This window comes from Anopheles merus, chromosome 3R (assembly GCF_017562075.2).
Source record: "Anopheles merus strain MAF chromosome 3R, AmerM5.1, whole genome shotgun sequence".
NCBI classification, from domain to species: Eukaryota; Metazoa; Arthropoda; class Insecta; order Diptera; family Culicidae; genus Anopheles; species Anopheles merus.
In genome coordinates this window covers 6,458,753-6,478,683 of record NC_054084.1, presented here as the reverse complement: position 1 = coordinate 6,478,683, position 19,931 = coordinate 6,458,753, and the positions used below count along the sequence as shown (strand labels likewise).

Genomic DNA, 19,931 nt, shown 5'->3' with positions numbered 1-19,931 from the left:
TACATCTGGCTTTCTAACTCTCTCTCTCTCTCTGGGGTTGATCGGGTTGATGAGCACCTGGCCATACAAACATACACACACAATCACACAAAATCACACACTGGACTGGCAGGGCAGCTGTTGTACTGCAATAGAAAAACTATTTAAAAAAAACACACACCAAGAGTACATCGTTTGCGCAAACTGGTAAAACTTTCAGCACATTAGCATATTAGCAGTGCCGCGTGGTAGTCGTAAAAAAGATCGGTAAGCAGCATTTTAAATGTGTTTCTGTGTCTACATAGTTAACAAAAGTGTAGTGTTAGTGTAGTGTGCTGCAGTGGCTGCAGGCAAAATAAACAAACAAACAAAACACAATGCTTGTTTTTAACAAATACTTGCGAGTGTGCTGTGCTTCGAGATCATGATTCACCTCCCCCAACGGTAGGACAGCAGCCCACATGGCCCACACGGGAGGATGAATATGTAGATCGATCTCCTCGATTCTGGTAAACATTCGGTATCACGTTTTGGTTACGGTGGCTTAGGACTGTTGTCGTAGTAGTACTAGTAGTAGTAGTAGTATTAGTATTTAGTTATTTAGTATTCAGTAGTAGTAGTAGTAGTACTGCGCTTAATATGTTTCGCTATTTCGCTTATTTAATGATAATACACTGCCCCTAAAACTGATTGCAATTAACCTAAAACTGTTAAGTATCTTCTCTATTGCACTCGTTCTCATTCCCTTCTCGTTCGCGCCGCTGAATCACACGCAACATTCACACATATACAAACACACATTACACTCACGCACACACACACATGCACACAAACACGTGAAAATCATTCGAAATGGCTTGCTGCAAAGGACGCAATAGATGAATGTCTTTTCGAAAAACGACCCCTCCCACCCTACTCCCACTTGCAGCAGTTGCCGTTTGCAAGTTTGGCTTAAGATACCCCCACACGAGATCAGCTCAAGAGTCTTGCCATAGACGGTGGCAGCACAGTCACGGCAAATTCACTAATTCACACCTACAATATTATTAGCATTAATTAAACAGTGTAAATAGAATTAAGTTTAAGCTAAAAAAAAGCCCTCCGTATAAATCACGTGAAAAAGTGAGTTGTGCTGTTGCGTTTGCAGTGAGATTACTGAACGAAAAACATAGAACAATAATTAAAAGAAACAAAACTCATTGAACTAGCGTTGCAACGTTGCATACGCTCGTCGCTTTGTGCACCGGGAGTAGCAAAAGCAAACAAACACAAAAAGCTATCGTAACGTAATACCTTCTTCCCTATCTTAAACTCTTAAACAGATCAACAGAACCTTCGAGACACGATCACGGCGTACATTGGTGAAGGTGGGATGAAAAGCAGAATCTAATTGGACTAATCTGCGGCGGACATAAAGCATGTTAATCATTCCCATTGCTACTAAGCAAATCGAATAAGAAAATGAAGCTAATAATACCTGTGCAAACGCTCCCCCTCCGAATACCCGAATTTGCTACCCCGTTTGGGTCGGGGGAAAAACCCCCCGAGAAACAAAATCTAACAAAGAATTTGCTATTTAACTCTCAATCACTCTGCCCAAAAGAGGTCTTCCCTTTCGGTTCCCGAGAGTTTGGTCGCTTGGTCGCGGTACCACTAATTGAGAGCTTTCAGATTCCTTCCTCCATTCATTTCGTTTACTGCCGCTCGCGGTTTTGCTGTGCGAGCGGTTGCATCGGCACCTGCTCGTGGTGCACCTCGATAAAGGGTTGCCGTTCCGCCAGCGGGCCCACCACGTCGGCCGGTTCTGCTCGGAGATGCTGTTGCGCCTGCTGCTGCTGCTGCTGATGATGATTGTAGTAGTGCAGGGGATGGTGACGTGGCGATGCTTGGCACACGCTTCCCCCGCCGGGTGAGCTGCGGCGTCGATGGTGCCGGCCACCGGCCGCTCGCTCATGGGACGGATAGCTGCCACCGGACGATGAGCGACCTCCCATCACGATCAACGCCGAGGCGAGTGCTAGCGTAATCTGGGCCTTTTGCTTCCCGGGCAGGCGCACAAACACGGTCCCGACGGCGGCATAATTATCCGCCGTTGGTTCCAGCGCTATCGGCCCAACGTCTTGCTGATGCTGTTGCTGATGATGCTGCTGCTGCTGCTGATGGTGATGATGGTGGTGATGGTGATGGTGATGGTGGGCGTGTGCTACGGTCGCACTACTCCCTTCACTACCTCCGGTGGAATGTTTCGACGATCGGCCACGCCTCCGCTGCGGTGCCGGCGTGGTGCCGCCACCCTCCGACGGGCATTCGAGCGATAGGTTCACCCGCCCGAACGGACGCTTGGCCATGTGCAGCATCTCGACCACCTGGCGCCGACGAGCCCGGCGCATATCGGCGGCCTGTTTCGCTTTCCACGCCAGCACACAGATCGCCAGAAACAGGAAGAAGCACGAGAAAAACACGGAAAAGAACACAAACAGATGGATGTGCAGCTGGTCCTGGCGGAAGAACACCAGCCCGTAGCTGGCGGTCGAGCCGGGCCGGGCCCGCAGCGCGATGTAGAACTTGGTCTGGCCGAGTGCGTGCACCGTGTGGGGCAGCGTCACGACCAGCCGGTTCTTAAGGCCAAACACGCGCAGTATGGATTTGCACTGGCGCAGCGTAACGTACGTGATGAGATCGTGCGCCGTCCGGTCGGTCACGTGGAAGCCCTCGTTCAGCAGCCCGCCGCACACGGGGGAGCTTTTATCGCCCGCCAGCGGCTCTTCCGAGTATTTTATGTTCAGCGGATACATCTCATCCGGCTGCGAGGTGGAGGATGACAGGGGCGACCACAGCGTCGGGCCGGCGACGCGCTGCGGGAACGAAACGTACCGACTGTCGAGCAGGATGTCGTGATCGCCGGTGCTGGCGTTGGTGTGCACAATGAACGACTCGTCCGTGGGGCTCATGTAGAAATCCAGCTCACCCTGCGTCACGTCCACGATGAAGCGAATGTCGACGTTCATGTAGCGCGGCTGGATCACGAAAAATACCGTCTGGCCCGGCTTCAGCGGTTGTGGTTTGATTTTGCACTCGTCTTTAAAGGAGAAAACAAACGTCCATTAAACATCGCCAATTTACTCTCGACCCCTCGTTCACTTTACTTACCGATCGTTTTCGCGTCGAAACACATGCGCGACTCTACCGTGATATGCTTGTAGCACTGGTGCCCATTGTTTGGATGGCCCGAGTACGAATCGCGACACTTGGTGCACTGCAGCGACCAGCAGTTGAACGCGTGATTCTTGCCCTTCGACGAGCACGTGTTATCGCTCTCCGTGTTGTTGCCGCAGTTACACTTCTCGCCCGTCATCGGATCGCACATGTCACCGTGCCCGTTACACTCACAGGGCGAGCAAGCCTTCCCGGGCGTGGCCGACTTGCGGAAGTACCCGGGCACACACGTCTCGCACTGATCGCCGTCGGTGTAGTTGCCGCACCCGAGACAAATCGCGTCCGCCATCGGGCCCTCCGTCACCAGCCGCTTCAACTCCTGCCGGGACATGTTGCGCATGGTCGCTTCCTGTTCGCGCGCAATGCAAAGATCCGTCTGCCCGTTGCAGTACTGCACGCACGGCACGCACGTGCCACCGTTGCGCGGATCGCCGACGTAAAACGGGAGACATTTGTCGCACTGCGCGCCCATCGTGTTGTTGTGGCACTGGCCGCAACGATCCAGCTGGTCCGCGCCGGAACAGTTCGAGTGCCCGTTGCACTGGCACTGTATGCTGCAGTTCGCTCCGACATACCCAAAGTCACACCTGCACACGTCCGGTTCGGTGCAGGTGCCCCGCACACATCCCTGACTGCAAACGGGCACACACACGCCACCGCTGCCGGCGCCTCCGAGGCTCGACGAATTGTACCCCGGCGCACAGACACACTCGTACCCGTGCAGATGGTCGACGCAGCGCTGCGACTTGGCATTGCAATTGTGATGCCCGTTGGCGCACTCGTTCTCCGCCGGGCACTTGAAGTAGTTCCACCCGAACGGTTCCGTCGTGTTGGCGGGCGCTTTGCTGCGCGTTTGATAGATGGCCGCACAGGTCGCACCGGCCGGATGGTTCGCCGGCCCATCGACCGACCCCTCCGTACAGACGCCGTCCCCGTCCGTGCCGTTGCGCGAGCACCAGCCACAGTACGCGTGGCGCAGGCAGCTCGAACACTGCGTAAAGCTGGCGCACGGTTCCGGACAGTGCTGCGGATCGTTCGGGCTCACCACCAGCCCGCAGATGCCGCCCGAGCAGTACAGCGGCTGGAACGTTTGGGAAATGCACTCGTTCAGCTGCGTCGACCACAGACACTCGGACGAGCGGCTGTCGTGCTTCACGCACGTGCTGCAGTTCCGGAACGCATTACACGGCAGTGGACAACGCTCGACCTTTGTGTCGTTTCGAGGTTCCGTTTCATCCTGCCGCTCCTGACAGCGGTACCGGGCTGCTCCTCCTTGCTCCTCCCTTTCCCAGCTACAGCCCGGCAGCGCAAGACACGCCTCGCAATCATCCGCCAAGCAGGAGCGTCCACCAGCCGTCCCCACCGGACACTCGTCCTGCAGAATGGCCGTCTGGTTGGCGATGCACCCATTGTACATGCCACAGTCAGCCGTCCGGTCCACGCAGCTAAACGTTGGATGACAGTCCGGGCACCACTTGCACGGTGACTCCTGCTCACCGTGCCACGGGTACGTGGCCAAACACGACGAGCAGGTAATGAACGACGCACACGTCCGCCGACCAATCCACTCGCTGTCGCACGACGTGCCACTGTTGAACGAGATCGTCCCATTGTACCCCTCGCAGGCATGGTACGATCCGCCGGCCGAGTAGCAGTGTGACGCCGGCTCGCCCGGCATGCCCTTCACCGAGCAGAAGCTACAGCCCGAGTACTGCCGGCAGAAGTACTTCGAACCGCTCCACAGCTCACACATGTCCGCCGGCAGATCGATGCGCGTCACCCGGCAGTGGTTGCTTCCGTCCCAGCCGGCCACTACATAAATCGAGCCACCGTCCGGGTCCTGTGCCATCGCTTGCGCGTACGTATGCCCGTAGCTGCCGCCCACCTTTTCCGCATCCTTCGCCAGCCGGATCCACTGATTGCAGCGGTACACGTACGCCACCATCACCTCCTCGCGGGCTAGCGATACCGTACCGTTGCCCGCGACACGTCCACCAAACACCAGCATGTAGTGTTCGGTTGCTACCGCGGAATGGAGATAGCGGGCCGGCGGCACATAGTCCGGTCCGTGATGGATGAAGGACGGTAGCTCCGTCCAGCGGCGCGTAGGAATGCTGAACGCGTACAGTCGCTTCGAGACGGCGAGATTGCCACTGTCGCCGATGCGTACGCCGCCATACACGTACACGGCTGAGCTTTGCGCATGATAGACGGCCGTATGGCCGTAGATTCCGCGTGGCGATGAGCCGTGCGTGGTCATAACGGACCAGATGCCAGTTGCAACGTTAAACAACCACACGGAGCTTTGCAGACCGCCGCCACGATCGCTGATGGAGTAGCCACCGATCAGCAAAAGTAGTTCTTCGCGTCCAATCGCCGTTAGGGTGTGTCCGGCAAGTGCTGGAGGGCGTGTTGCGTTCTGTGGTACTACTAAGCTCCAGCGCTGTGTCTGGAGGGCAAACTGCCACAGATCATCCAGTGTGCCGTTGCGGGATAGTCCTCCGTACACGTAGATCGCCTGTCGACTACCAATGATGTCCGCCGCGTGGTAGTAGCGACCCTGTGGCATGCGATCCTCTGGACTGGAGTCAACGGTTACCTAAAAAAGGAGGAAAAAAATATTATTATACTAATTGGACCCAAAAAAGAGCAAATAAATCCTTACCTGCATCCAGGTGTTGTTCTTCGTATCAAACTGACGAATGTCGTTCAGCGGTCCGTGCGATAGCGAGTATCCGCCAAACATCCACAACGATCCCCGCCGATCGGCAACCAGCGAGTGGCCGAACCTTGGCAGCGTCTTGCGCAAATGCTCAAAGCTATCCGACACCAGGTACGAGTTGAACAGCTCCGTAAACACAACGCTCGACGGCTTCACGACCAACGAGCAATCGTCCCCACCGTACCCGGGCGCACAGATACACCGCCCGTACCCATTGTCACACGTGCCGCGCTTGCTCTCCTCATTACAATCCGACGGACAGATGCGCATCATGCAGCGCGGCCCGGTGAACCCCTTCGGACACACGCACCGCCCGTCGTCCGAGCAGAGGTACGGCCGCTGACAGCTCGCCGCGGCACAGCTCAGCACGGAGTAGATCGCGTTGAAGCCCTGCTCCGGCGAGGGCCCCTTCTTAAAGTGGACGGTCAAATGGCCGGAGCGTGCTTCGGCGATCCACGAGCCACGCTCCTCGCTGCAAAACACCGCAATCAGCTGCTTCTGCTGCGCGACACCCGTCAAATCGGGCAGTCCGTCGTACACGTACACCGCATTCTCTCCGCACGTCACGTTCATGCGCTCCGGTTCGATCTCGATCTGTATAATCGCGTTGCGCAGCTCGGTCGACAGAGCGGTGGTTCCTCCCGCTCCTCCTGCTGCTCCACCACCACTACCACGCCCCTGTGGACTCACGATCCAGAGACATTCGCGCGTTTCCTGCCCACTCCAGCTCGACCGGTACGACTGAAACGAGCCCAGTCCCTGCGTACCGACCTGCGTCAGTACGCCACGCGATGCACACTGGTGGTAGCACTGGCCGCCGTCCTTCGGATCGCCGTAAAAGTTCCGATTGCACATCTCGCACCGCAAACCCTCGGTGTAATCCTGACAGTAGCACTCGCCCGTCTTCGCGTCGCAGATGCCGAGCGCCACATTCCCGTGCCCGTTGCAGTCACACCGCTGGCAGCCGGCCTCGGTCGTCGCATTGCCAAAGCTGCCCGGGCTGCACCGCTCGCAGAACTCTCCCTCCGTCCAGTTCAGGCACCGATCGCACCGGCCCACACCCTGCAGGCAGGTGGAGTGATTATTGCACGCACAGTTCACACTGCACCCGACACCGGTCCAGCCGAGATCGCACACACACCGAAAGTCGGGCGCGCCCGAGCAATGACCATGGACGCACGTTTCGTAACAGGTCTGCCGGCAGTAGCGCACCCCATCGCCGACGAACCCTTTGCGGCACTTGCAGCTGTACGAGCCGTGCGTGTTGCTACACTCCGCCTGCTCGTGGCAGTCGTGCAGTCGCAGCTCACACTCATCCACATCCGGGCACTGGGCGTACGCCCAGCTCGTCCGTACCGGTTGCTCCTCCGTGGCGTTCGTCGCGCCCAGCAACAGCAGCTGTCCCCTTTCGCACATCCCCTGCGCCGACCGGTTAAAGTCACCCTGCATGCACACACCGTTGATAGGGTTGTCCGTGTCGTAGCACCAGCCACAGCTAAGCGAGCGCAAACAGTACGAACAGTTCTGATAGCTCGCGCACGACTTGCACTGCTGCACCATCGGTACACTCGTCCCGTCCTGCTCTACTGTCGGCGGTCCACCGAGCGGAAGCGTTTGGTCGAGCCACTCCCGGCACATCCCGAACTGATACTCGCTCGTGTACACCGAGAAGGAGAAACACTGACTCGTCGCTTCACACCACACGCACCGGCCACGATCGTTCAGACAGGAGGAACAATCCGTCCGCAGGTAGCACGGCACGGGACACTGGTCAAGCGTTCGTACGGCCGCCTCCGACCGTCCCTTCCGCGCACAGGTCGCATCCTCCGTCCACCATTCGCACTGATTACCCGAGTGTCCAATACACTGTTCGCAGGACACAAAATTCGAGCAGTTCGAGCAGTGTGCCGGCTGGATCGTTAGATAGCGCCAGTTCAAACCCCTCCGGCAGGATTCCGATTCGTTCGCCTTGCGCGACAAGCAGCTGCTCGTAAGCTCACACCAACCGCACGACGAGTCGGACAGACACTCCAGACAGTTGCTGTACGCTCCGCACGCCGTCCCGTTGGCGTACGGTTCGAGAAATTCGAATGTGAACGCTTGCAACACTCCGCCGTAGAAGTGCTGCAGACTCATCTTGCTCAAATCCGGATGATGGCCGTGGTGGTGATGATGATGGGCGCCCGATCCACCGTAATACCCGCCCGCCGTCCGGCTGTTTCGCTGGGCCTGAAAGTCGACCAGTATGTTGGCTCGATCCGTCCACTTCACCATGCCGCAAACGCTTTCGTTCGCGGTGATGTTCGTCGATACCATCGTATCCAGCGCAAGCGTCGTGAGGGGTGCATTGGCAGAGTGATCCGCTTTGCGGCGTGTCTGTGACAACACCTGTACAGTGCGTAGAACCGCATCCGCATGACTAACACACGCTTGCAGCAGCGCCATCGACTGATCCGTCATCGGGGGGAAGCGAATGAAGCCAAGCAGTCGGGCCACCACCTGCCCACCGAGCTGCTGTTCCGTCGGTGTGTTTGTGGGTGGGGAGGTAAAATCGGCCATGGTCGCGTTCACGATCATCACCGCATCCGGCATGGACACGTTCATCGGATGGAGATACTTCAGAAAGGTCAGTCCCGGCCGCTTGTCCTGCGACGTACACTCGTTCGGCTTTGTCACCTCCGTCCCTTTGGAGCCCCACCAGCCCGGCTTCTGGGACGGTGTGTCCTCCCCGCACACGCCGTAATTGTCGTCCTTGTGATGGCAGCGAGCGTTCTGCACGCACCAGGTGCACCGATCGAGTCCAAGCTTGTGCGCAATCGACTGCATGTGCAGCAGATGCTGTCCACCTTTCCGTACCCGTTCGCCACCCTCATCCAGCGTGGACGTACCGTGCACCAGGCACGAGTGACAATCGCCCAACACCGAACAGATGCCCTTGCAGCGCGTTGTCTGCAGGTTGGTGGTACAGTTCGCGCCAATCGTCCTGCCATAGCATACACTGTCCGCCGAGCACCAGCCACACTCCAGATCCGCCAAACACTCGTTGAACGATGTGTGCCGGGGACAGGCCGCTTCCGGTGCAAACGCCACATCATCGTGCACCACCAGCATCAACGGCAGCGTGTACGCAAGCAGATCCCCATTCACATTGCCATGGTAACCACCGACGACGAGCAGCGTGTTGCCTCGTCGCACCGCTGCAGCATGTGCAAACACTCCCTGCTTCTTCGGATACCGAAACTTACTCCCCGGACCAGGCCCCAGCACTTCCGGATTGATCCAACTGTGGCATCCGAGATGGTACAGATACATCTGATTATCGTAGCATATTTCCTCCTTGTTGTGCTTGTGCGAGTACCCGCCGAACACGAGCAGATAGTTGCCGATAATATTCGTCGTGTGGAACGCCCGCTCGCGCGGTGCATACCCATCGTGCAGTGCGGTCCGCGGGTACTGCAGCTCCGCCCAGTGCTTGTGGTCCAGCTGAAACGCAAACATTCGCTCGGAAAGGCGCGAAAAGCGGGCCACATTCGCCACCAGTCCACCGTACACGATGAGCGAGTGCGTTGCGCGCTGGTAGGACGTCGTGTGCGCCACCATCCGCACGTCGAGCGATTTGCCACCGCGCGGTATCACCTCTTCCCATGCGTCCTCCTCCGGCGCGTTCGGCACGAGCCGTATCCGGAACAGCTTGGACGAGAATTCACCGTCCTCCATCGCACCGCCAAACACGTACAGAAACTCTCCGGCAAGAGTTAGCGTGTGGCGGGTAAGGGCTGGCGGTCGTATCGAGGAGTCCGTTGCCCGCTCGAACCAACTGCCCCCGTTGTGGGACACGTTGTACAGCCATAGGTCGTTGGCGAGCTCACCGCTGGCAAGCTTTCCACCGAAAATTACGAACCCATCGGTGACGGCGGCCGCTGCATGGCCGTACCGGCCTGTCGGCCGCGATCCATTCGAGAGTCCTTCACCGTACCCAATTCCCGTCCGGTTGTCCGACAGTGTATAGATAACATTGCTCAGGAAGTTTGGCTCCCGGGAAAGACGTTCTGATTCCTCCTCCAGGAACTGTGTCCGACGGAGCAGCTTTTCCTCCTCGGACGACGGTTCGGTGTGGTTCTGGTCCACCCGAATACCCCACTCATCCTCCCACTGGTTGCGCTCGAACCGAAACACGTACATACTGTCAAACACCTCGTTCAGATTGTATCCCCCGAACACGTACAGTGCGTCGGCCGGTTCGTAATAAATGGCGGTATGTGCCGCCCTTGGCGGCAATCCGTTTTTGGAGTTGGAAAGCCAATGCCACTCTTTCGGCGCAGGGTTGGAGCGATGTAGTCCGCACGACTGTCCCAGGTAATCCTACAAAGCAGAAAGAGGATGAGTTTTCGGTGTAAATTTAAAAGCTACAGGTGTAAGCTGAATGCAAAATCCTTACCTTCGAACATTCACAACGATCACCGGCACAGGTCCCCCGACTTTCGCCCACTCCACACCGATCGGGACACGCATCCAGGCTGCAATCGCTTCCAATCCACCCTCGATCGCATACGCACACATGGTCCACGCATCGCCCATTCCCGGTACAATTGTTCGGACAGTTGGTAACGGAAAACTCTGCCCGAAAGCCCTCCAGCACGTAGTTTGTGTCGCTGTACAGTAAAATTAGCATCTATTGGAGAGGGAGAGAGAAAAAAAGAACATTATGGCGATGAGCGAAACAGCCAATGATGCGACAGAGAAACAAAGCCAATGCTTACACTGCCCGAGCTAGCGATCACGTGCTGCGGTTCCGTGTTGCCACTAAAGCTACCCAGCAGCGGAGACCGGAACGAGTCGCCATCGTAGATGAAGATATAATCGTACGAGCACTCGGTGCCCATGCTGCGGAATTTGAGCGTTATAAATTGACTATCATTTTGCGCCCTTATCAACCACTCGCAGTGAGAGTCCTGGGGGGGAAACAAACAAAAAATCATTAGATAACGATCAAAAAGCGCTCTAATAGCTTGCTCTCCACCCTCTTACCTGCGTGTAATTAGAACCGGCCGGACCGTCGCTGATCTCCCCGTACGATTGGGTGAATATTCGACGCGTTTTGTCGCACGATTGTCTTGCCGTTTGCAGTTTGGCCAGCGTTAGCCCGACGTGCACGTACGGCAGTAGCAGCTGCACCAGCACCACCAGCCACACCATCGTATGCATTTTTCGCCCGACCCGCTGATGGCCCATTGTTTTTGTCGTCTTCGCTGTCCTCGCCTTCTGCTCTATTCGCTTCCATTTGCTTCTCCATTCGTGCGCCTGCTTTGATCGCCGCGGTCGTGGTGGCGATGCATCATCGTGTATCGTAGGGCCGATAGTAGTGGGAGGTGTTCTACCGTGTGTGGCGGTGCAGGTGGTTCGCGGTGACAGTAAGTGGCTCATCTCCACCGGGAAGGTGTAAGTCGTCGTGACTAATTACGACCTTCTCCACCCGCCGCCTACAGCATCCGGCGTCTCCGCATGGGAAGAAGCTTTCGTGACGCTGCGCTGCGTGTTGCCTGTGCTGTTGCGTAGACAAATAATTAATTTCATCAAAGGTGGCGCGCGCTGCCACTACAGTTGCTGGCGGAAGTGTTTTACTGCCTCCTGCCGAACCTGCTCCTCCTGCTGGAGCTTTTCCCGAACATGACGACAAGGGTTTTGTCTTACAAATTTCTACAATAAATAGTTCATTCGGGATATCGACAAACCCGTGCCACACTGTGCCGCCCCTCTTGCGCTGCCAGGCGTCGGTGGGATATCTATGAGCTGGGGCAGCAGACACACATTCCGTCGCTAACACTGGCACAACTGCAGCGCAGATTTGCTGCTACGGCCCATCTTTGAATACGGCGGGGAGAGGGGTTGATAGTGTGGAATTCACATGGAAGCACCGAGGAGCGTGTAAGTTCTTATCAAATTCTTGGTAACTATTAGCTATTGGTAGCGGCCGTATAAACAAACATCCACCCCGTTTGCTCCGCCAATGTTTGGACTAAACACACGCACACCCACACGCACAAACACACCAATCTTTCTGCTGACACTAATTTTTCCACCTAAAACAACACAATCCTCTTGTACGTCGTTTTGCGCTCCCTCGGGGACGACCTGCCCTTCCGTTCCCACTTCCGTCCGGCCCCGTGGTGGGAGTGGGTGGAAATTCAACACACAACGGTATGCACTTGATTGCACTGATATGTAAACATTGTTGTTGCTGGTTTACGGCTTCCGTTCCAGAGAAAGGGAGACGCTGCCGAAATGTGTCCTAAGGTAGCGATTGATTTCGACTCAAAGAAAACGACCCATTTCTTCAAGGCAAAAATCTACAACAACCACCCTCCGTGTGGGAGAGGACCTCCTTTGCCGTTTTTTGCTGCTCCGAGCGGGGTGATGCTGTCAAAACTGGTCAAAGCAACACACAGCCGAGCGCTGAAGTGTCACGTACACGAGAGGCTATCATTCAGTGGCATCATGTAAGGTGAATTAAAACGGAAGAATGCGGCTAATATGGAGAGACAATAAATTAGAAGAAATAAAGAAATAATTTAAACAAATTATGGTTTTGCGACATTTTCCCCCTGAAAAATTGGCACTAAAATAAAAGGTAAACAGTGCACGTGTAGCTGCGCCTTCATTTTCTATCTGTCAATGAAGAAAAAACAAATCCGCGCGACGTGTAGTCACTGCTGCAGTTTTCCTACTGCTTCGGTGTGCGATAAGTGTGTACCGATAAGAACGCGTTCTCCCTTCTGTGTGTTAACAAATCTACCGCAAACCGCTGATTAATCCCGCAGCAATAAAAGAAATCAAACCTCCTCTCTCCGACTAGAAAATGCGGGCGTCCGCTGATTGTGCTGCCTGCTGCCGGAATCATTCCCTGTCCCAGCTGCTAGAGTGACCGGACGGTAGAGTGTTTTTTCTCACCCTCACCACCACCTCAACAAACCTCTACGGTGGTGAAGCGGTGGAGGCCCTTTTCCCACCCACCGTGTGTAGTGTTATTCCTTCCCCGGGCAGTAATGCCATCTGGTACTAATTAATTGCTCGAGCATCGTGTGACATCGTGCAACGCAACAGCGAGCGAACCCAGGACCCGTGAATTGCGCACCGAGCTGCGAGGCTCATCCCCCGCCCGGGCCCCGCGAAGGAGAGGATGAATGTAGAACTGCGCGACTTCGAGATTAGTGACTCGGAAACCGAACTGCTCATCGAACCAGCGACTGCCCGGGCCAACCGACTGAACGGCCGTTCGTTTCGCAACCGTCGCCAGGAATCGTTCAAGCTGGGGTCCTTCCTGAAGAAACTGTGCTGGTGAGTAGCAAAGGCACCGCGATAAGGCGAAGTTGTTGTTGTTGGTGGTGGCAGTGGTAGCAAGAAAAAAACAGTTCATAAAAAGTGGAATGGAATGTTCCTACACAAAAAAAACGTTGGAATGCATTCGGTCATTGTGGCTAGCATTCTTTTCCTTGCTTTTCAATTCCTCCTGATTTTTTTCCCGAACTTGTTTCATCAGATGATGCGACAGAAGCAACAGCAACAACAAAAAAAAACAGCAAAATCAAAACATTCTTGTAAACAACACCGTTTCCTTTCTTCAACTGTCAAAACGGCGCAGCGTGCCGGTGTGTGCGTGTCATCATCACACAGCACGCACACAGGCTCATCTGGTCGCGAAAAAAGCAAAACAGTCAACAAAAAGATAGACAGTTGTTCTTCTTGTTTTTTTTCTCTCTCTCTCTCCTCCAAACCGAGGGAAACGTCATCCACGGAGTATCGCATTTCTGCTACACTGCTGCTGCTGCTGCTGCTGATTGCGTTTCGCGAAAATTCGTCTCGCAAAAACCCCCGACACCGACTGTTGTTTGTGTTGTGTGCCTGTCCCCGTATCCCATTGACCCGCACTGTGGATGGTAGTGTAAGAAAAGGGGTGAAAAGTGAAACAATCCCTCGGCATCGCTGCCGTGTCTCTTTATTACGACCGCACCACTCCCCCCCCCCCACACACTCCGCGGATAGGACAATAAACGGCCACCAAAATTCATGAGCTACAGGTAATCCGGGACGCGATGGAGGACGCCCCACCGCACGGTCACATTCCATCCGCACCGGTCACGAAGGAAACGATACCGCTCATCGAGAAGGCACCGAAGACGCGCTGGTTCAGGTAATGCCCACCCTCCACGGCAGAGGACTGTCGGTCTCCGCAAGCTCCCTTCCGTCCAGAGAAGAAAAGGCCCTCCCGTCGTAGTGCTAGAATGTTGTTCCGGGTGTGCTTGCCTGGTTGGGCTTATCAGTCGCCATTAGCTTAGGAAGCGGAGGGAGCGTTGTGGGCGAGCGAGGAAAGTGTCATTATTCAGGCCACTCAACACGGGCACGATGAGTCATCGGGCGGCGGGTTGGGCTGTAATGTAATTCCGTGATGGAAAGTGCGTTCGTTTGTTGCACAACGCGCAAAAGGCGGAAATGAAATCACCTCCAGCTGATGGGTTGTAAAATTAAACTTTAAATTAGTTTAATGTTTCGCTTTCACACCGTAAATACCGATTTTCTATTACGATTTTTTCACATTCAAGGACTTTGCGCTCAGTTCGTCGTCATTATTTATCGATTTCCTTACCACCTACTTACATGACTTCATTCCTCCTCTTTCTCTCTGTATCTCCCTTTGCTTTTCCTAGCTGCTGGTGCTGGGCCTGGCGAAAATGGTGCGCCTCGAAGGAGCTGAAGCCCCGCACGATCTACATCGGGCGGCCGCTGACGGAAAAGTTCCCGCCGAACGAGATCCGCAACCAGAAGTACAACTTCTTCACCTTTCTGCCGCTGGTGCTGTTCGAGCAGTTCCGCTTCTTTCTCAACCTGTACTTCCTCATCATGGCGGTCAGCCAGTTCATACCGGAGATCCGGATCGGCTACCTGTACACCTACTGGGGTCCGCTCGGGTTCGTGCTGGCGGTGACGATCTGCCGCGAGGCGGTCGACGATCTGCGCCGGCACAAGCGCGATCGGGAGGTTAATTCGCAAAAGTACAAGCGCTTCGTGAGTGCGGACAAACCACCGGAATCGGTATCGTCGTCGAAGCTGCGCGTGGGCGATATTATTATGGTGGAGAAGGATGAGCGAGTGCCGGCCGATTTGATACTGCTGCGTACGAGCGACAAAAGTGGGGCCGTTTTCGTGCGTACCGATATGCTGGACGGGGAGACGGATTGGAAGCTGCGGTTGGCCGTCCCGGCAACACAGAAGCTAGCGTCTCACGGGGAGCTGCTGACGGTGAATGCTTCGCTGTACGTGGAGAAGCCGCAGCGAGACATTCACACGTTCATCGGGACTTACTCGAAGGTTGGTAGCATCGATCGATGTGGTGCAAGATCATTTGTAGTACGGTTTTACTCAACTTGTATCCCTTTTTTTTAGCACGGCGGAACGGAAGATGAAGGTTTGAATGTGGAAAATACGCTGTGGGCCAACACCGTCGTCGCTTCCGGCACGGCCGTCGGGATCGTGATCTACACCGGCAGCGAAACGCGCAGCGTCATGAACAACTCTCAGCCCCGCTCGAAGGTCGGACTGCTCGATCTGGAAATTAACAATCTCACCAAGGTGCTGTTCTGTGCCGTGATCGGGCTGTCGTTTGCGATGATGTGCCTGAAGGGCTTCAACGGCCCCTGGTACCGGTACATGTTCCGGTTTGTGCTGCTGTTTTCGTACATCATCCCGATCAGCCTGCGGGTGAACCTCGACATGGGCAAAGCCTTTTACTCGTGGCAGATACAGAACGACGACGAAATTAAAGGTACGGTTGTGCGCTCCACCACCATCCCGGAGGAGCTCGGCCGCATGTCGTACCTGCTGACGGATAAAACGGGCACGCTGACGCAAAATGAGATGATATTTAAGAAAATCCACGTCGGTACGGCCGCTTACGGGCGCGACACGTTCCCCATGGTATCGGCCGCCATACAGTCGGTGTATGGGACGCTTTCCGCACCGGCAGATGCTTCACCGGAAGACCACGGATCGGAGTATCAACCCCGGCTGCGCAAACCGGACGGTTGGCGCATCTGGGAGTCGGTGAAAGCGCTCGCCCTCTGTCACAACGTGACACCCGTGTACGAAAGCAACAACGGCAACGGTGGAAGCGGCTCCATATCGTCCACGTCCGACCGGCGCCAGTCACCGGCGCGTTCCATCTCCGTCGAAAGCCAGGCGGGGGAACCGTCGACCAGCAAGCCAGCGACGACGGAGAAAACCTACCAAGCGTCCAGCCCGGACGAGATCGCGCTGGTCAAGTGGACGGAATCGGTCGGGCTGACGCTGGTGCAGCGCGACCTCAACCACATGACACTGCAGATCCGCGACGCAACGCACGAGGCGCGCGGCACCAGCATGAACGAGAACGCTTCCATCAACACGACCGTCACGAACCTGTCGGTAAACTCGAAAACTGACCTCAACTCACCCTCGAGCGGGGGCAGTGTAACGTCGCTAAACTCCATCATTGCTGCCGGTGCACCGGGGCTGATGAAGTACCAAATATTGCAAACGTTCCCGTTCACGAGCGAAAACAAGCGCATGGGCATCATCGTGCGCGAGCTGAACGGGGGTGAAATCACCTTCTACCTGAAGGGAGCCGACGTTGTGATGTCCGGCATCGTGCAGTACAACGACTGGCTGGCGGAGGAAAGCGGGAATATGGCACGCGAAGGCCTGCGGACGCTTGTGGTCGCGAAGAAGGTGCTGTCGGAGGAGCAGTACAACGACTTTGTGATGCGTTACAATGCGGCCAAAGTGAGCGTAACGGACCGGGTGGCGAAGGTGGCCGCCGTCATCGAGAGTCTCGAGCGGGAGATGGAGCTGCTCTGTCTGACCGGGGTGGAGGATCGGCTGCAGGATCGGGTACGACCGACGCTTGAGCTGCTGCGCAATGCTGGCATCAAGATTTGGATGCTGACCGGCGATAAGCTCGAAACGGCCACCTGTATCGCGAAGTCGTCGCACCTGGTCGGACGCAACCAAAGCATACACGTGCTGAAGAGTGTGCTGACCCGCACCGATGCCCATCTGGAGCTGAACCAGTTCCGCAGGAAGCAGGACTGTGCGCTGGTCGTGTCGGGCGAAAGTCTCGAGGTGTGCCTCCAGTACTATCAGCCCGAGTTTATGGAGCTGGCGACGGCCTGTCCGGCGGTGGTGTGCTGTCGCTGCAGCCCCACCCAGAAAGCGCAGGTCGTCTCGCTGATTCAAAAGTACTCGAAAAAGCGCACCTGTGCAGTGGGCGACGGTGGCAACGATGTGAGCATGATCCAGCAGGCCGACGCCGGCATTGGCATTGAGGGACGCGAAGGAAAGCAAGCGTCGCTGGCGGGCGACTTTAGTATACCGCAGTTCTCGCACATTGCACGGTTGCTGATCGTGCACGGGCGACGATCGTACAAGCGGTCGGCCGCACTGTCCCAGTTCGTCATCCATCGTGGGCTGATCATCTCCACCATGCAGGCCGTCTTTTCGGCCGTCTTCTATCTGTCGTCGGTGGCACTGTACCAGGGCTTTCTGATGGTGGGGTACGCGACGCTCTACACGATGTTTCCGGTGTTTTCGCTCGTGCTCGATCAGGACATTAGTGCGAACATTGCGATCACGTACCCGGAGCTGTACAAGGAGCTGTCGAAGGGGCGCAGCCTGAGCTACAAAACCTTCTTCATGTGGGTGCTGATCAGTATCTATCAAGGTAATGGATGCGTGGTTAAATGTGTGACAAAGATCGTTAAAAGTGTGTGTTATTCTTCCCCTCCACAGGCGGTGTGATCATGTACGGTGCGTTGATTCTGTTCGAGGACGAATTTATTCATATCGTGGCAATCAGCTTCTCGGCCCTCATTCTAACGGAGCTGATAATGGTTGCGCTAACCATCCGCACGTGGCACAAGTAAGTCGTTCGTTCGTTCGGTGTTTGTTAGGTTGTTGGTGATAAGATAATGCCGTGCGGTAGTTGTTAAAACACAAACAAAAACGATCTTTTCCCATTCCAGATTGATGGTCATAGCAGAACTGTTCAGTCTGGTGCTTTACATAGTCTCTCTTGCCGTGTTGCATGAATATTTCGGTAAGTATAGACTAGTGATGGGTAGAGTTGACATAAATCCGGTGTTGATTCCGATCCGGAAAATTTCGGAGCCGGCTCCGGAAAGGAGGTCCGTCCCAGCATTATCCGGAGCCGTTTAAAATCATCCAGAGCCGGTCGGAGTCGTCTGGAGTCGTCTGGAGTCGTTTGCAGTCGTCCGAAGTCGTCCGAAGTCGTCCGGAGGTATCCGAATTTGTCCGAAGTCGTCCGGAGATATCCGAATTTTCCGGAGAGATCCAAATTTGTCCGGAGTCGGCCAAAGATGGCCAGTGCAATGTTTCGGACGACTCTGGACGACTCCGGATGACTAAGGAAGACTCCGGAAGATTCTGACTTCGGAAGGTTCCGGACGACTGTGGACAACTCCGGACAACTCTGGACAACTCCGGACATTTCCGGACAACTCTGGACAACTCCGGACAACTCCGGACGACTCTGGACAACTCCGGATGACTCCGGACAACTCCAGACGACTCCGGACGACTCCGACACCGACTTTGGGCGAAATTAGTGGTTCCGATATTGGCGGGTTCAGATCGAGGGCGCGCTTCAGAGGGCACACCAGTAGTATAGACCCCTCGGGATGGATGATCATTTGCCTAACTTTTCTAATACCTCTCCTCCCTTTCTTTCAGACTGGGAGTTCATCTGGTCGTGGGATTTCCTGTGGAAAGTGCTGGTCATCACGCTCGTCTCCTGTCTTCCGCTGTACATTCTAAAATTCCTGCGCAAAAAGTTCTCACCACCATCGTACTCGAAGCTCTCGTAAACTGTGTGTGTATGTGTGTCTGTCTGTGTCTGTGGCGTACGGTGCGTCACGTTGTTTTTGGTTTTATTTATTTATTTCCTACCTTTTTCTGTCAAACAGTCTCGCGCACGTTGGCGTTTTGGCGGCTCAGCTGGGAGCGCAAAACATTAAATCACTACTTTTTACATATTATAAAACGCATATACACTGCATTAGTAATTAGTTCACAGCAAGCTTAGTTAATACTACTAGTGTATCCCGTTTGATGACCGTGTTTTGCCTCAAAGTATTAGACGAAACGGTTTTAGCACGGTTCAAGCTCGAGATCGATTGCATGCCTAGGAGTTTTCCATTTTAAAGCCAATGCGCACTGTATTGTTATGTATACATATATTTACTTTGAACGTGATATTTTCTCCCCCCACTTCAAGCACAGGTCCAGGTGTATGTGTTCTAACTCGTTGGTTTTATCTACCCCTTTTGCCACACTGGCTGTTGAAGCAAACCGCGAGTGAGAAACAGTGTGCGTAGTGTGTGTTTTTTGTGTTTTGAGTTGACGAAGCAATGAAATATTATTTAAAAACACACACACACATTATACAGTTGAGAGTTGTGATCAATGCTAGAGAGAAGTAGATCAACAAACAGCAGTGCGCATACTAACAAGAGCAAACATAACATTTGTTACAACAAAAAACACGGTGTCTAAACGAATATCAACGCCTTCGGCAGTCGAACGTTAGTTACATGTTCGCAGATGAACAGTTTTTAGAATGATATAAAACCGTAAACCATATTTGAGCGTTCATTTTTACTCAAGAGAAGAAGAAACAAAATGAAGTAACATCATTAAAACAATTAATACGAATATACACGCACACCCAAATCAAACTACACGCAAACCCACGCAGCATTCAAACAAAGAGAAAAGGACAAGTCAATAGGAGGAAGGACCTTACCGCAAAACAATGAACCAACCACTATCCTATACTACCAAGCCGAGGGCTTGCGACAAACAAGAGTCGAACTGTTTCACTCCAATCGAACGCGAAGGCAGAGAGGAAATAATAAACAGGCAAAATAAATGAACTAACTAAAGTAAATTAATTAACGCTACGGAGTAC

General features: G+C 54.6%; 2 protein-coding genes across 3 annotated transcripts; one reads left to right on the top strand and one right to left on the bottom strand.

Annotated features, from left to right (window-relative positions):
• Positions 1-578: 578 nt before the first annotated feature.
• On the bottom strand, positions 579-12,182 carry LOC121597109 (multiple epidermal growth factor-like domains protein 8). The gene is made up of 6 exons (XM_041922644.1): positions 10,946-12,182; positions 10,678-10,869; positions 10,356-10,589; positions 5,861-10,279; positions 3,130-5,794; positions 579-3,058 (listed from the first exon to the last, which is right to left on the bottom strand). The coding sequence occupies exons 1-6, from the start codon at positions 11,339-11,341 to the stop codon at positions 1,674-1,676; spliced, it is 9,291 nt and encodes a 3,096-aa protein (XP_041778578.1). The 5' UTR covers positions 11,342-12,182; the 3' UTR covers positions 579-1,673.
• A 453-nt stretch (positions 12,183-12,635) lies between these two features.
• Positions 12,636-19,918, top strand: LOC121597110 (probable phospholipid-transporting ATPase IIA). Of its 2 annotated transcripts, none has more exons than XM_041922645.1 (6): positions 12,636-13,252; positions 14,620-15,280; positions 15,356-17,666; positions 17,735-17,864; positions 17,968-18,041; positions 18,695-19,918. In XM_041922645.1, the coding sequence occupies exons 1-6, from the start codon at positions 13,095-13,097 to the stop codon at positions 18,826-18,828; spliced, it is 3,468 nt and encodes a 1,155-aa protein (XP_041778579.1). In that variant the 5' UTR covers positions 12,636-13,094; the 3' UTR covers positions 18,829-19,918. The 2 variants fall into 2 exon arrangements, with proteins under 2 accessions (XP_041778579.1, XP_041778581.1); XM_041922647.1 differs by lacking the exon at positions 12,636-13,252 and adding an exon at positions 13,611-14,105.
• Positions 19,919-19,931: the final 13 nt, after the last annotated feature.

What these genes read in the sequence shown, in the direction of transcription:
- LOC121597109 (XM_041922644.1), bottom strand. Translation starts at nt 11,341, where the DNA reads ATGAGCCACTTACTGTCACCGCGAACCACCTGCACCGCCACACACGGT. An exon ending in ATCGTTGTGAATGTTCGAAG is followed by an intron (nt 10,280 to 10,355) that starts GTAAGGATTTTG and finishes TCTGCTTTGTAG; the next exon opens with GATTACCTGGGACAGTCGTG. An exon ending in TTTCGACGCGAAAACGATCG is followed by an intron (nt 3,059 to 3,129) that starts GTAAGTAAAGTG and finishes TCTCCTTTAAAG; the next exon opens with ACGAGTGCAAAATCAAACCA.
- LOC121597110 (XM_041922645.1), top strand. Translation starts at nt 13,095, where the DNA reads ATGAATGTAGAACTGCGCGACTTCGAGATTAGTGACTCGGAAACCGAA. An exon ending in TCATCGGGACTTACTCGAAG is followed by an intron (nt 15,281 to 15,355) that starts GTTGGTAGCATC and finishes CCTTTTTTTTAG; the next exon opens with CACGGCGGAACGGAAGATGA. An exon ending in ACCATCCGCACGTGGCACAA is followed by an intron (nt 17,865 to 17,967) that starts GTAAGTCGTTCG and finishes TTCCCATTCCAG; the next exon opens with ATTGATGGTCATAGCAGAAC.